Source organism: Protomyctophum parallelum (genome assembly GCF_964188405.1).
Source record: "Protomyctophum parallelum genome assembly, chromosome: 19".
Taxonomy (NCBI): domain Eukaryota; kingdom Metazoa; phylum Chordata; class Actinopteri; order Myctophiformes; family Myctophidae; genus Protomyctophum; species Protomyctophum parallelum.
The window spans coordinates 16,170,022-16,185,541 of record NC_139717.1 but is presented as its reverse complement, the minus strand read 5'-3'; the positions used below and the strand labels follow the sequence as shown (position 1 = coordinate 16,185,541).

The window sequence follows — 15,520 nt, the reverse complement described above, 5'->3', positions numbered from 1 at the left end:
TTTTGACCTCTTGTTAATATTTATCAAAATATTGATAGAACATTATTTATACGTTTGAGGCAGAAATAAATAACCAAGTCAGTCTACTTCACACAACCATTCAATCATTAGACTGACTTCATTCACAGCAGATAAGAAAATACAGAAATCTACTACTTTTGAATTAAAACACTCCGGTGTTCTTAAACTGAATGCGTGAAACACTTAAAAAGGAGGTAAAGATTTTATTAAATTGTAGGAAAAACGAAAAACGAGTACACATGTCCTGTTTTGATTTGCATGACATCCACATTCTACTCAGTACTCACCCAGTCAGTAGACGTCTTATGAAGTATGCACAAGTATGCATTCAGTATGCACAAGTATGCATTCAGTATGCACAAGTATGCATTCAGATAATGTCGCAACCTCTATGCTAGAATATATTTTTTGTAAAGTGGATAATCGAGTAACATGGGAGGGATTAGCAAACCTTTAAAGTGCTAGCATAACTCCAGTTATGCAAAAATTGTGCAATATGGCAAACAATTTGCTCGTCCCATGGCTGTGACTGAAAGGCAAGACAGTGAAAACAAAACTAAATTTCTTCATTTCACAGTTGATATATTGACTCCAAGAAAATATGTTACCAAAATATAGGGAACTTTGCAACACAAACAAATTCAACATTAAATACTAAACCACAGGCTACTATAGTAGCACGTTTTGTGTTACATCTTTAATTAAGGCTCTCGTGCTTCAACTCCTGTGTAGTACAGACTTTTATTTTTTGCTCTCATAACAGAATATAAATCAAACGGTAACGTTTCAAATTACACAGTGACCACGGTGCATCTAGACAGGTAAGGTGCTCGATCAAGTGTTAATATGGCGGAGGACTCGGAGGAGGGACTGGCCGTCCCGCGCTGTGCACATGGCCGGAAGGGGTACAGGGTCCAACTTGCGGTCTACGGTGTTGAAGCGGCACTTCCTAAGATGGTCCGACATGCTGGGGAGGTCTGAGAAACCCCACGAAGACACCAGGCTGAAGCCAGTACTGAATTTCCACACCTAAAAAACAGGTAAATTATAAAGATCAATCAACAAAGAGATGCATGCAATAATGCTTGATGCAAAAAAAATATTTTGTCCCTATTTTTGGCAAGTCCTTGCATATCAAAATTAAAACACTCCAGAAGAATGGACACAGACCATAAGCAGTTGCTGATTATGTGACAAAGTGATTATTTGATATATGCATTATATATATAGTATTACATTGCACTCATCTATATTAATCATTTTCAATGTATTACATATTGATATATGATATGTCTTTTTAAGCAGTCACACCTGGCCTGAATCCAAACTCATTGGGACTCTGAGCTGGGGCTGAAAACACACCTGTTGCATATTGGATAAATCAGTCATCCTTACACACACACACTCAGTGCTTCTGTCACGACAACAATCATAACTGTAGTCTCAGGTACCCCAAACCCACAATTTATTCAGGATTTCCTGTGTGTGTGTGTGTGTGTGTGTGTGTGTGTGTGTTTAATGTCTATTGCAATATTTAACACTTACCCTGTTTTTTATCTGCCATGAAACAGCACCATGAGCATTTGGGGAATGCCTCCGCTCCCACTGCAACTCCACAATACCTCTGGCCTGGAGCAGGCTGCCACATACTTCCCTCATAGTCCGCGACACCATGGCTAGCTGGCACAGGCTGAAGCTGTCAAGGAACCCAGCTATATGCCACAGTATCTCAATGGGCAGCCCGCTGAACTGGTCCGAACAAGAGGCACTTTGAAGCTTCGACCCCGGGCACTGCTGGACCCCGAAGGACCTCAGTTGTCTGTCGTGAACGACCTTGGCCCCCTTGGTGGACGGGTAGAACCTCCGCTGGGAGAACGTGCAGCCGTAGTAGGCCAGTGGACAGCGGTGCTCCATCCAGCCGTTGAGGCCAGCGTGGATGTCGCCGTGGACGTTTGTAAAGTGCGACGAGAATTGGTCCCTGCGGAATGACTGGCCGCATACGAACGGAAACATGTGCTGGTACCGCGGGTTAGGGGGCAGGTAGCGGTTGTGCGGAATCGCTTCCACCTCCAGAGCCTCCAAGACCAGGCCGAGGCGGAGCGTGCGGAAGGGGCTGGGGTAGGAGAGCTGGGGTGCGGCGTGGTCGCAGGCGGATGCCGACGCCATGTCGCCCACCCTGGTGTTAGTTACCAGGATTGCTGCTGGAAAAGTGAACGTCTGTGTGCCAAAGTCAACATGGTATCCGTCGACATAGATCGTGTCGGAGATTCTTCGACATTCTCTGGACTCCTCTAAACAGAAAAGGAGGGCGGCCGTGATCAAATCAATCTCCCCAAGACCCATGGGGTCTTCATCCTGCTCTAGGTCAGACGTATCCACCGCTTTGTCCTCCGTTTTGGGACAAAATCTACAGAGCGAGCGATCGGGGAGCAAAGCCCTCCGTCCGTTTGACTGAGAATACTGGCCAAAGCCCCTGATAAACTGGTTATTGTGTAGTTTGCGTTCCAGCCCCCAGTCTTCTAAAATCACTAACCCCCTGTCCTCCAAGACCACGTGACCAGCCCTCTGTGCAATGCCTTGACTGACCGGCAGGGGTGGTGACAGTGGAGGAGTCGGCGACTGAAAAACAGAGACCTCCTCCTGAGCAGCGACACGCATGTCCTCCTGCTCCTCAACAGGGCAGGATGCCTCCACACAAGCTCCCATAGTTCCCATAGACAGTGGTCCTTTTGCTGTGTCTGAAATCTGTGGTCCATTCTGAGCCCCCTTTCCACTCAAACAGCCATAACAAACACTCTGCTCAACCATGTCTTTTGCAGCACAACCCTCGGGAGCCACAGCGGCCATGGCTTCCAGTCCCTTGTGAAGATCCCTTTTCCGGATGCGGCTCTCCCTGCTGTCCTGTACGGTAACTCCGTTCTTACACTCCATGCTATTGTCAGAGTAACTGGCGCCGCTGCTGAAAATATCCAAGGCAGCGGCCAGACTTCTTGCCGTCTCCACCGTGGCCTCGTAGAGCTTGCTGTAGTGCTCCTCGTTCAAACCGTTAATTCCGTTTGCTATTTTCTCTTTCGCTGAACATGGCGCGAGCGGTTGTGGCTGAGCAAGCAGCGACGACGGCGACGACTCAGAGGCGGTGGACGCCGCGGAAGATGCCGCGGGCAGAGCGGAGTGCGCCGCGCCATCGTCCTGCTCGCTCTCTGCCACGAGTGTCTCTCTCTCTGCGGTGGGAGCCATGGCGACGACTTTGAGGGACTCGAGCAAAGTGCGTTGGTCCTGAAGGGCGAGCGCCATGTCCAGCTGCTCCACCTCCTCCACGCCCCGGCTCAGGGTCTCGTAGGAGGTGTAGTCCAGGCAGCTGACGGGCCACCTGTTCCACTCCATTGTGCAGCACACCACCCCCGCCGGGCACACCTCGAGGTGCGCGGACATTCGGTTGCGCACCAGGGTGCACGGGCAGCCAGAGCCGCTGTTGAGGCACGGGACCCTTTCCAGTGGGCACAGGAGGCGGTGCTCGGTGGCCTTACAGGAGTGAAATACAGATCCACACACCAGGGCACAGGTGACGAGATCACAACAAATGCCCGGATTAGGCTTGGCCGTGCACCTTTGGTTCACACATGACATACAGTGGGCATGGCTTTCCTCCATCTTCAGCAGAATTAGAGAGGACTGGAAAACAAGTGGACAAAGAAGGGAATAGAATTAGTCCATTGTAATATTTATTTTGTATTTATTTATTGAGGGACGCTACCCCCTCCTATGTCCAGCTAGGAGGGTTTGTGTAAACACAAACATTGTCCTAACAGACATTGAATGCTATTGACAATGAATGGCCAGTTTTGAGTGTTCGTGCAAACATTGAAGACGAAGGTGAGGACGCAAATTGTGATTGGCCGGAATGAGATGATGTATGATGAGTGCCCCTCACTTCACACAGGTGTGATTTTGTTATCTACGACTGATGAGCTCAACATTAAAAGATGTATGAAACAAGCTGGCCAGACAAACAGTGAAAGTGGGTGCACGTGTGCATTCGTCTACTATATTATTGTTTTATTTACACACACTGCATGGTTACAAATAGTTGTGGAATTCTGATGTGACGCTTAATCTGCACGATGATACATCTATACATTTCCTGTCAAACGCTCCAATTATTATATGGACAACAACAAAGCCCACTTTATTTTGGCACACACAATTGTTCGTTTTAATAGCTACGTTTTTGTCACAGTTGAACTCACAGGTAGAATTTAGAAATATCAGCTATTAACCACACACCACACAACAAGACATCCTATGTCTTATCAAAACTGTATAGGCAACATATGCGGGAACTCTTGTGGTTTGTTGACGGTAACAGGCAGCTTAGCACAAGAAGAGCACACAAAGCAGTTTGTAAGAGCTTATTGTCGGTTGTCGCGTAGCTAACAGTAACAACTCAACTTATATCGGCTAACGGTAGCATGCTAGCTTTCATTGTGAGGCTCAGGCTAACTAAGGCTGGCCCACAACAACCAGCCAGCCAGGCTGAGAAGTTGAACCACGTTATTACAATGTTACTACGAAACATCCCAACGTCCGTTATCCCTTTATTCGCCAGACAAGTACGCCAATATCTTCTTACCGTGTCGTTTTATCAATTTTGTCAAAGCAAACTTCTGATTCGTTGGATTTGATTGAATTGAATGTACAGCTAGAGTAGAGTAGACACAGTGGCGAAAACTGCCAGCTACATCCTTCCTAGAATAAGGATTTGTCCGTGACGTCACAAACAATGTGTCTGTGAAAATGTCAATACTTCGTCGTACAGTTGTGTCGCGGCGAGGAAAATAGCTGAAAAGTTAAACAAACGACGTCGGCTATTGTTTATCAGAGCCAGATTACAGCCAGCTGTTGCAAATTGTCGCTGACAATCCCAGTGGTGGAAAAAGTAGTAGTATTTTCAATTGCGAATACGTTTGAATTACTTCTACTCCAAATTCCAATACATCTCAGAAGCAAATATTCTATAGAAAGTATAATTTTACTTCACTATGTATTTGAAAACTTGAGTTTAATATAGTTACTTTGTAGATTTGGATTATTATTGCAAAAAACATGCAGTAAAACACTTCTTCAGCCCTATATACATTTGAAATGAGACATTCTGCATAATTAATATTTTTGCTTTAATTGGTACTTTAAGTACATTTTTATGAAAAAACTAGTCTTTTACTCCAGTAGGCCTACATTTTTAATTTGGGACTTTTACTTGTGTATTTCTGCATTGCAGTATTGATACGTTCACAAAAATGTGAGTACTTTTTCCACCATACATTACGCACTGCAGTTGCGTTGATTCTCCACCACGGTGTGCCAAAGCGTCTGTTTTGCGAAATGTGTTGAAAATGTAACACAAAGACTTGTATTATGAGCATTCTTTTATCATTATAATAGTCACTGTGATATACACGTGAATTCACCTCACTCGTTGTGTTTGGTAGATGAATGCGTACGAACGTTGTTCCATTGCTTTAAAGTTTTTCAACGACATTTTAAACGGTCCAGATGCCTCGACATTGTTATTGGTGTATGGCGTGACACGTGACCAGGAAGCACCAAGAAACAACCTCCCATATGGAAAGAACTCGCTATTATTGTATTAATATCTCCTATGAAATATCTCTACGTCGGTTAAATTGTGTAGTATACCTTCTTATTGCAGAGTTTTGTTTAGTGTGTGACGTTACGTTACGCTTCAAATTTACAGCAACTGTAACTGTCATTGCCGAGAGTGACCAGCCCTTTCTGAAAGCCACATCGACATCGCTTCTCGGCCTTTTGGCTAAGATCAAGTGTAGTATCTGTTCTTATCAGTTTAATATCTGATACGTCCCCTACCCGGGGACCATATATTAAATTGATTTTTGGAACTGGGAGATGGAATAGGGGCTTGCTCCGTCCACTCCACGCATCGACCTGGTATTGCAGTATCTCCAGGAACGGTGCACCCCCTCTCTCTTGTTAAAGTAATTATTACATTATGCAGTCATTGTGCTGAAACGTTATTGACTAATATATATATATATATATATATATATATATATATATATAGTTTTTGTTTCAGCATGACTTTTCAACTTAATTTAAACTGTTTAAAAAATAGTTACTTTGTCTACATTCGTTGCTGTCCATATACTGTATTAATCTACTGTGTGTGTGTGTGTGTGTGTGTGTGTGTGTGTGTGTGTGTGTGTGTGTGTGTGTGTGTGTGTGCACGCGCGCGCGCGTGCGTTTGCGTGCGTGTGTCGCGCGCGCAGGTGTGTCAATTCAAGTGTGCAGCTCGAGAAATAGATCCCGTTTTCGCCAGTAGATGGCAGGCATCACACATGGCACACAGCGACATAGACATTTTATACCATGGGAGGTGAATTGCAGTTGTGCCTCATTTTATTTCTCAATTCATAGGCTCCTTTTTTTCATTATACACAATTCTCATTATATTTGTTTGACTGTGATGTTCAATGCCTTCTGTCTGAAGAAACGTATCTGACTCCCCCTGGGAGTTGAAAATAAAATAAATAATTATAGGCTACATCTAGGGAAAATCTAATCAACCACAGTGATTATAAAGCCCATAACATCGTGCATATATATTCTTTAAACTGTACAGAAGTGGTGTGATGATCTAATAATGTAAATGGTGATATTGTCATAATTCTCATTCCTTTCTGTCAGAAAAAAGAATCCTGAGGTCTTCAAGGTCAGCCAGGAGCCTAGGAGGGAACATGTTGGAGAGAGTCTGGAAAGGTGGCATGCACTGGAGAGAAGAGGAATGCAAGTCAGAAGGAGTAAAACAGGTGTGTGAACGGATGTTGAGTAGAGAAGCTGAAGGAGGTTAAATACCTGGGGTCAGGGCCTCAGGGGACATCAATGTGTCCATACACAGACACAGGTGGCAAGACCGGCAAATTTGAGATTTATTTTCATTTTCAGATAACATTATAATGCTCTCATTGTAAATACCAATTACTGAATGTCAATCTCCAGGTTTTCCTCTGAATATGTATGACACATTGATTTACTATGACACTATGTCCATCAATTTGCGCTTGATTTAAAAAAGAAAGTAATATACCAGTGCCAAGTTGAATTATACTTAGTACATTGTGCATTAACATAAAATGAAACATTGGCTTGCCAAATGGTAAAAATGTTGATTGATGGGCTTTGCAATGACAAAAATGTGATAAACTATATCTAGATTTTAGATAGTCAATGTCTGAGTGATGGCAGCAATATTATGTGAACAAAAACACTTTACTTAGCCATATAGTTGAAGCTATACATAATTTGATTCTTGTCTCTTGGCCAATGGTTCGATTACTGCAACAGTCATTGCTGGAAACAGCCCTCCATGGTCTACACGCAGATCCTCACGCAGCTGCCCCTTTAAAGTATATGGCTCCAAGTCCAATATCAGAATTGTCTCTAAATGTCACTCTTAATCTGGTTCAATAGCAGATGTATGTTCTTGCTATATGACCGGGGGGTATATGAGCAAACTGGTCAGGCTCCTACTTGGCCTCACCCCCCGAACCCACCTCACCCCTGCCCACTTTGACAGGCTGGGATGCCTTAGGGTCGACGACAGAGTACAGCATCTTGCAATGGGTCTGGTCCACAAGATTCGATACACCACCAAGATACCCATGTACCTGTCTAAATACTTCCTTAATGTAAACGAAGTCCACACCCACAACACCAGAGGGAGTGCAACAAACCATGTACAGTACAACCCAGATTCGGCACAAACAAGGGACTAAATTATTTTCGCTCCTATGCCACCAAAATGTGGAACGCCCTACCAACAGTCATTGAGACATGTGAATCCCTTGACTCCTTCAAAACCGCTCTCAAAGGGCATCTACGGACGGCTGCAATTAGAAACTGGCCCCCGTAAAATCTGCCCCCCCCCCTTTTCCCCTCACTATATGTTTCTTTTCCCTTTTTGCTTCCTTTATGATTAATTCCTGTCCTGTTCTTTAACTATATAGTCTATTTGTACGTCTCTAAATGTTTTGATGAATTGAACATGGTGGACCCTGTTGTAAACAAGTGTAATGCTTAATTGGGTCGTCCACTCACAGTTAACAGTCTTTGTATTGAGTTTGTGCTTGAAATGTACTGTATTTCTGCAAACTGTTAATAAATATTTCAATCAATCAATCAAGCAGAGCTATAGAGCACCGAAGTCTGACGTCACTTTCAGTAGAGGGCGTCAGTCCCCAGGTTCATGTATTTGTTTAGTTGCATTGAAATCACCATAGGAGGAGTTTTAGATTGATTCATATAAGAACTGTGTTTGAAAAATAAACATGTCATCCCGGCCGCTTCACTCACATGGATATGAAGAATCAACTGACTGAGAGAAAACGCTAATGTTACTGCTGCTGAATTAGTTAGATTTTCGCTAGAAGCAGACTGTATCATATATGAGTGACTGACTGTTGCAAACGATACAGAGACACCTCCCTGACAATAACGCCGAGACAGCTTGTTTATTTTTGGACCACAACGCTTATAGTAGACGATATTAAGATCACCCCATGTTATTCTCCATAGAGAAACTACTTCCGTGAACCAGGGGAATCGTCGGGATGAGCGAGTTACGTCAGGACTTCGGTGCTCTATAGACATCAGGCCTCCATTCAAATCCTCTGCATAAATTAAGTTGGAATAGAGTGAGTCACGACTCAACTCCGATCTGAGTGAGGCACCAGCTATATCTTCTCTGCTTTGACTGGGCTGGGGCCTGGGCTGCTACATCCCTGCATGCAAGTGGGATGTTGCGTGGGGAGGCGTGAGCATTAACCAATTGAGGACCGGATTGTCTCGCAAACTCCACTTGTATTCCTATTGGATCCTACTATACTAGAAGATTCAGCGGCATCTGTTAGTGGACAACTGAACACTGTCGATGCTAATTGAATGTTACTTAAGTTTTTGCAGACAGTGCACGTGCGCGTCTGCGCGAGCACATGCACACTCCAACTTTGTGACTCTCCAACATTACTGCTAGATAACACTAGATGGCGGTGCGAGGTTCTTGAACTATCGTTGATGGCGTTGCTCTCCATGGTGCTGATTGCTGAAAGTATTGGGGGCGAGTTGACCAACAATGCCAGTATGGGCTTTTTAAATAGAATAATGTAACCGAACCGAACGGAAAGGCTTCACCCTTTTAGTGGTCGGTTAGGATTGACGTATAGGCTAATTCTGAAGTGACAAGGTAAAAACGTGCTTGTCTGGCAGCAAGATCATTACACAGTACGACTTTGATTGTTGCGGCCCGGCTAAATAAAGATTAGTGTGACAACGTTGGCACCCCCCCCCCCCCCCTCCCATCTCTCTCTCTCTCTCTCTCTCTCTCTCTCTCTCTCTCTCTCTCTCTCTCTCTCCAAAAGTAGCATGTCTTAAAACGATTAGAATGTCCCAACATTTGCCGTATAAAATCTTCACTGAACGTCGGTATGGTATAGGTCAGGTAGGATGAGTCAAAACTCTCCCTATATCATCCATCTTTGTCATCAGCTGCTCAATTGAAACTTAAGATAACTTAAGTTTGCTTGAGAGAAATAGTGTCACCTGCACTCACCAATAAAATGAGATGTGCAATGTCTGGAATTGTTCTTATGGCCCGATTTTGAATTGTGGCGAGAGTGAGATAAACAGCATATATAGCGATTGGTGTGTGTGTGTGTGTGTGTGTGTGTGTGTGTGTGTGTGTGTGTGTGTGTGTGTGTGTGTGTGTGTGTGTGTGTGTGTGTGTGTGTGTGTGTGCGTGTGCGTGTGCGTGTGCGTGCGTGCGTGCGTGTGTGCGCGTGTGTGTGTGTGTGAGAGAGAGAGAGAGAGAGGGAGGTGGGGGAGAGAAACTCAAGTATCACAGCCAAGGACCGCGCGCAACAGAAGATCGAGGGAAGCACGCGATGTGTCTCGAGGATCCAGGTATGTCTCAAGTTCTGATTTACCTAGAGTAGCCTATGAGGGGACCAGATATTCCGTTTTCATACGGAGGCAATTATTGAGAATACCGATGCCCCGCCAATCAGCCGTATTCGATGCAGCCTGTTTTGTGTATGGTAGCCTATTGTATTATCAGTTGGGTCTGCTGATAATTGCGTGGCATGCGGTCATGCGGTGACACCTTTCTCGAAGAATGCAGATAGATGTGTATGTTCAATTTAATGTGGAAATATACAATGTTATTCTAATGCTAGACTTAATCCAGATTTATTCGAACCATCTCTGATGGGACTGCAGCTGTTCTCGTATTAGGCAATATAGGCCTATACACGATTCTAATTGTGTAAAATAATGTTACCAAAGATAATGATTGAAGATGTCCTTGTATCTGGTTCTTTTTTTAAGTGCACTGTCCATGGTGCTGGACGGGGTCTGTTTTTCTCAGTGGAAAGAGTGCATGGTAATAGGTAGGCTATAGCTACACTACGATTCAAGGGGTTACAATGATATTGTTATTAGGCTAATTCAGCCACCAGCCTCAGGGCTATTTTAATTAAAGGCTATAGGCGACAAATGAAGGGGGAAAGCTGCACTTTACTTCCAAACCCAGCAACGAAAAGCATGCAAGTGGGTGCGTTTTATATATGACAGCCGATGTCACCGTCTCCGCAGGTGTGCGTGGATTATGGATATGTTCCAGGGAGTGCGCTCACAGACCATGGTCTCTGGGTTAAACGTGGATCTACTGACACGCCGCTCCACCGCCAGCACGAGCAGATAGAATGCCTGCACAGCCGGCGCGGCTGCTCACGCGACGTGGAATATGGCACGCGTAAAGATGGGTCTCCTCGTGCTCCTGTGTCTTCCCGTGTTCTTCCTCCGCGGGGGCCTCGTGCTCTCCTCCCACAGCAGTCGAATCTACGAGCGGGCGGCGGTCCCGCGCGCCGTGTCGCGCTCCGTGGCGCGGATGGATGGAGACGTGATCATCGGCGCGCTGTTCTCCGTCCACCACCAGCCCTCCGCCGAGAGAGTGGCCGATCGGAAGTGCGGGGACGTCCGCGAGCAGTACGGCATCCAGCGCGTGGAGGCTATGTTCCACACGTTGGACCGGATCAACTCGGACCCCAACCTGCTCCCCAACATCAGCCTGGGCTGCGAGATCAGAGACTCCTGCTGGCACTCCTCCGTGGCCCTGGAGCAGAGCATCGAGTTCATCCGGGACTCCCTCATTTCCATCCGGGACGACAAGGATGGGTCCAAGTGGTGCATTGACGGCACCACGTCCAACCAGCCCCCGCCCACCAAAAAGCCCATTGCCGGCGTGATTGGACCAGGGTCCAGCTCCGTTGCGATACAGGTGCAGAACCTACTCCAGCTGTTCAACATCCCACAGATTGCCTACTCTGCCACCAGCACTGACCTCAGTGACAAGACCTTATTCAAGTACTTCCTGAGGGTCGTGCCGTCGGACGTGCTCCAGGCCCGGGCAATGCTGGACATTGTCAAACGATACAACTGGACCTATGTGTCGGCGGTGCACACTGAGGGTAAGTCGCGTCACTTCATTAGGCCTGTAGAATCGTACTAAAATTACTAGACTTGGGAGTGAACGTGGGATGTAAAACTAGCATGATTAGCCCAGATACAACACAGAGTAGCCTACCCTAGTAGGCCTACAGTATCTAAACCAACTTCAAGTTTGTGTTGTTCATTTTCTGGCAATTCAGTGCTATTAAACCATTCCATTCGAAAAGAGCCAACAACTAGTTTGTTTAGTTCACCCCTGGTATATCCAATCAGGGGTGGGAAACCTTTTCGAGCACAAGCCCCCAAATCAAGACATTAATGTTGCCAACCCCATATCTTCAAAATGATCTCCATGTTTTAGAGATTATTTGATTCAATTTCCCATGAAAAAGAATAATGTCCTATTCATGTTTAATAGTGAAATGTTGAATACGTCTAAGAATGGATTATTAGGCTACTGAGCGTGTCTATGCAGGCTCCTGCTCAGGGCCCTATAAGCCAAAGTGAAGTCATTGTTAGCCTATAAACATTACATTTTCACCACATAGTCAAAGGGCTTGCATCATTTGTGTCAACTGTCAATACTGTGACCTAAAAGTGCAGGGAACAATGAAATGGGTGAGGAGTAAAACTTAGAAGTTACACATTTGTCTTCCATTAGTGTAGGAACGATCAGTGATTCTCAACCCTTTTAATCCTTAAGGATTCCTGTTTTGATACGCAGTAGTAGACCATCACCACAGACCCCCATTTGGTATGAGTTTTATCACTGGGACCCTAATCTATCCTATATTACCGGCCAGCCCGTGGACATAACCATAAACAAACCCGATATATGCCCATATACAGTATAAGCATGCCACTATGATGTAGACATAACCATAAACAAACCTGATACACCCATACATATATAGGCATGTCACCATGACTCTGATATAAACATAAACAATGCTATATGGACATCTGGTGCTCGAGGGAGTGCAGTGTCCGCCGCAGTTGTTCTGATATGCCAGAACCGCCAATCTGACTGATATGTCCATATATGGGCATAATTATACAGTATGTATAATTATGTATATCCCCATATATGGGCAAGGCCAACATACAGGGTATGGGGAATGTACAAATGATTTCAGGGATCTCCATGGGCATGAAAGGGACAGACAGATCCACACCGACAGATACAAAGATCTCCATATAAGGAGGGACAACGGGTACTCTGACAAAGCTCTATTCATTTCAAATCTTAAATCAGTTTGACTTGCTATTATGATAGACAGGAGGCTATATTTTATTGTGCTTGAAGCACTCACTTTCTTATGGAAACTCTCCAGGTTGCTCGTCATTACAGCACTTTTGCATAAGATGCAGATAAATAAGTTAAAAGGGAGAAACAGGAGGAGGGCAAAGTGTAATTACTGCATACTGAATTAGCTGGCTCTTCATTAAAGTGCCAGTGAAACACAATCAGTGGTGTGCACCCAAATTATGCCTGACGGGCTGCATTGCCCAGAATCCCCTCTGGAGGTTTAAGGACCGTGAGACAACATTGGTCTTGGATGGGAGAGGGACATGAGGAGAATGGGGGGGATGTACTGTAGTACCTCGAGAGATTGCTAGGGGGCGTCAGGTATCTGAGTTGGAGCCTCTGGGTTTGGTGATCAAAGTCACAATGTAAGGATAGAGCATATAGGAGGGGAATATTTGCAAGAGAGAGCAATTATTAGACTATACTGTAATTGCCCAACTTCTTTTTTTTTTTTTTTTTGGTTCATTCATTCATTCATTCATTCCCCGTCCAGGACAGGCTTCAGACGCGCCACCTCAGAAGACTTGGCTCAGATCTGAACCCATTTTAATTTGACGCTAGGTCCCCGTTGCGACCGCATGCCCTTGCTGACGTCGACCCCAGGCAGGGTTCAAACCCACAACCTTTGCATGAGAGGCCATGTGTTCTAACCACTAGACTGTACTTATGCTAAACTCAAAGCTTGAAATTGTCTTAAAATGGGATGTCATACATTATATTTCCCACATGGTTCCCATGTGAATGGAAATTCCATAAAAGCTCATAAATGCTGTTTTATACAGTTGAATATATCTAGTCACTGCTTTTCGACAAGTACAATCACTACAATAATCTGGCAGATTAAGACCATCCGCTGAGTTTTTGGGAACCCTGCTGAAAATCCATCTGGGAATGTCAGTCTTTAATTGCCTCTAAGTTATCTCTGGTCACGAATGAGACTATTTTCCCCACCACCTAAGACAAGTTCAAAAGTAGCTTGTTTCCCATAGCAACAGCCAGAGAGGTCTGCAATTGCATAAATTACCTGGTCCAATTACCATCAGACTGGCAGGAATACACAAAGCAGGCCAGTACAGTGTCAAGTGAGCAGGTAACGCACAGGTAATGCACTTCCACCCACCTATCCGACAGTCCCAGCAGAAGGAGAAATAACAGCAACATAATTGCTATCATGATGCCATTTTCCAGGGGGAGACTGAAGTGAGGCAATTGAAACTATCATCAAAGGACATTTGGAAAAATCGACACAAGGGCCCATTGTGTGCTACAGTAAATGCATTAGTCTGGTCCCCATCTCTGCCTCTTGACTAAGTTACCGGTATTCAGCTAAAATCGCTGGACTGTTAATCAGGCTGTTGTAATGTACCAAAGGCCAACCCTCATTGCCCCTTGTGGCTTTCATTACAGTCAGTCAGACTCAGTAGCAAGCTCTCTGACTGTCAAGACTGTCACACGCACTGACGCACACACAAGGCACTGATAGAGTGCAGGATTTTTGAGAAACATTTATTTTTCTGAATGGTAACAAATAGGAAAACTTTGCTTTTGTTCTGTGTTCTTGCTCTTAAGTACAGTTCAGAAAGGCTCATCTAGATGAGAAACTCTGTGCAGGAAGAAGACAAAATATGTCTTATATTGTATCCCATCATTTAGTAAACAGCTCAGACCCTTTAACGTGTTTCCATTCAAAGGAATTAGATTGCACTAATATGCATATTTAATGCATATTTAAATGTTTATTCTCATAATGCAATTTCTTCCCCCCCCCCCCCCCCCCCCTGGTACATCATCACCATTTTATGCTATGCTACCACTGTGTGCCTTGAAAGAACTGAATCCCTTTCTTCGTCCACCACGCACAGGAAGCTATGGTGAGAGCGGCATGGAAGCTTTCAAGGAGCTGGCAGCCCAGGATGGCTTATGCATCGCCCACTCGGACAAGATCTACAGCAACGCGGGAGAGAAACACTTTGACCGCCTGCTGAAGAAACTGCGGGAGCGTCTGCCCAAAGCACGCGTGGTGGTGTGTTTCTGTGAGGGCATGACCGTCCGAGGACTCCTCATGGCCATGAGACGCCTGGGCGTGGCCGGGGAGTTCATTCTCCTCGGCAGGTAAGTGGAGAATCTCATGGCGATTTCTGGTCGGTCCTAGCCGGGGGAAGCATTCCTTTTCGGGTTCATGATCCGGTCGCGAGCGGATGGTAACTCACGTCATGTTGTGCTCACTGATTTGTAGTCATCAGGCAGGAAACCACAGTGGAATCAGAAGTACCCAACATTCCCTGTGATCAAGGGCATCGCAATTTTAGCCAATAAAAGCCTTGATGCGGCGTATGAATTGTTTTCAAGTACTTTTTGGAATAGTTTGTTTGGTATATCCATATTTTATTTAAAAAAAACAACAAAGACAAAACAAAGCAACGCCAAAAAAGGCGGAAACCACAAACGGGAATAAGAGGGTTTCTTTTGTGTCTTTTTATTTATTTTTCCATCCGTTCTAGACCGGCTCACGCAGCCATTTAGAAACACAGACCATGGGCTTTCCTCCGAGGTGGAAAGCCTGGTGACGCGAGGTTAGGTGGGTCCACTGCCGAGAGCCAGTGATGAGCTCTGGGGGCGGATGGCTTTACAGGGCGCTGTACTGTCTGCCTC

The 15,520-nt window shown here is 45.1% G+C and overlaps 2 protein-coding genes across 2 annotated transcripts in view; one reads left to right on the top strand and one right to left on the bottom strand.

The window, feature by feature from the left end:
* Nucleotides 1-366: 366 nt before the first annotated feature.
* Nucleotides 367-4,760, bottom strand: LOC310876640 (F-box only protein 30-like). The gene is made up of 3 exons (XM_083790227.1): nt 4,652-4,760; nt 1,567-3,693; nt 367-1,050 (listed from the first exon to the last, which is right to left on the bottom strand). The coding sequence occupies exons 2-3, from the start codon at nt 3,670-3,672 to the stop codon at nt 856-858; spliced, it is 2,301 nt and encodes a 766-aa protein (XP_083646353.1). The 5' UTR covers nt 3,673-3,693; nt 4,652-4,760; the 3' UTR covers nt 367-855.
* A 6,095-nt stretch (nt 4,761-10,855) lies between these two features.
* The window catches only part of grm1a (glutamate receptor, metabotropic 1a), a gene marked incomplete at its 5' end in the record, with an annotated part of 37,946 nt that continues 33,281 nt past the window's right edge, over nt 10,856-15,520 (top strand). The window contains 2 exons of the mRNA XM_083790446.1: nt 10,856-11,579; nt 14,731-14,980. Coding sequence (XP_083646572.1) covers nt 10,856-11,579; nt 14,731-14,980 — 974 coding nt within the window. The remainder of the gene's footprint in view (nt 11,580-14,730; nt 14,981-15,520) is intronic.

Coding starts and splice junctions, on each gene's coding strand:
- LOC310876640 (XM_083790227.1), bottom strand. CDS start 3,672: ATGGAGGAAAGCCATGCCCACTGTATGTCATGTGTGAACCAAAGGTGC. Junction 1,051..1,566: donor CATGGCAGATAAAAAACAGG/GTAAGTGTTAAA, acceptor CCTGTTTTTTAG/GTGTGGAAATTCAGTACTGG.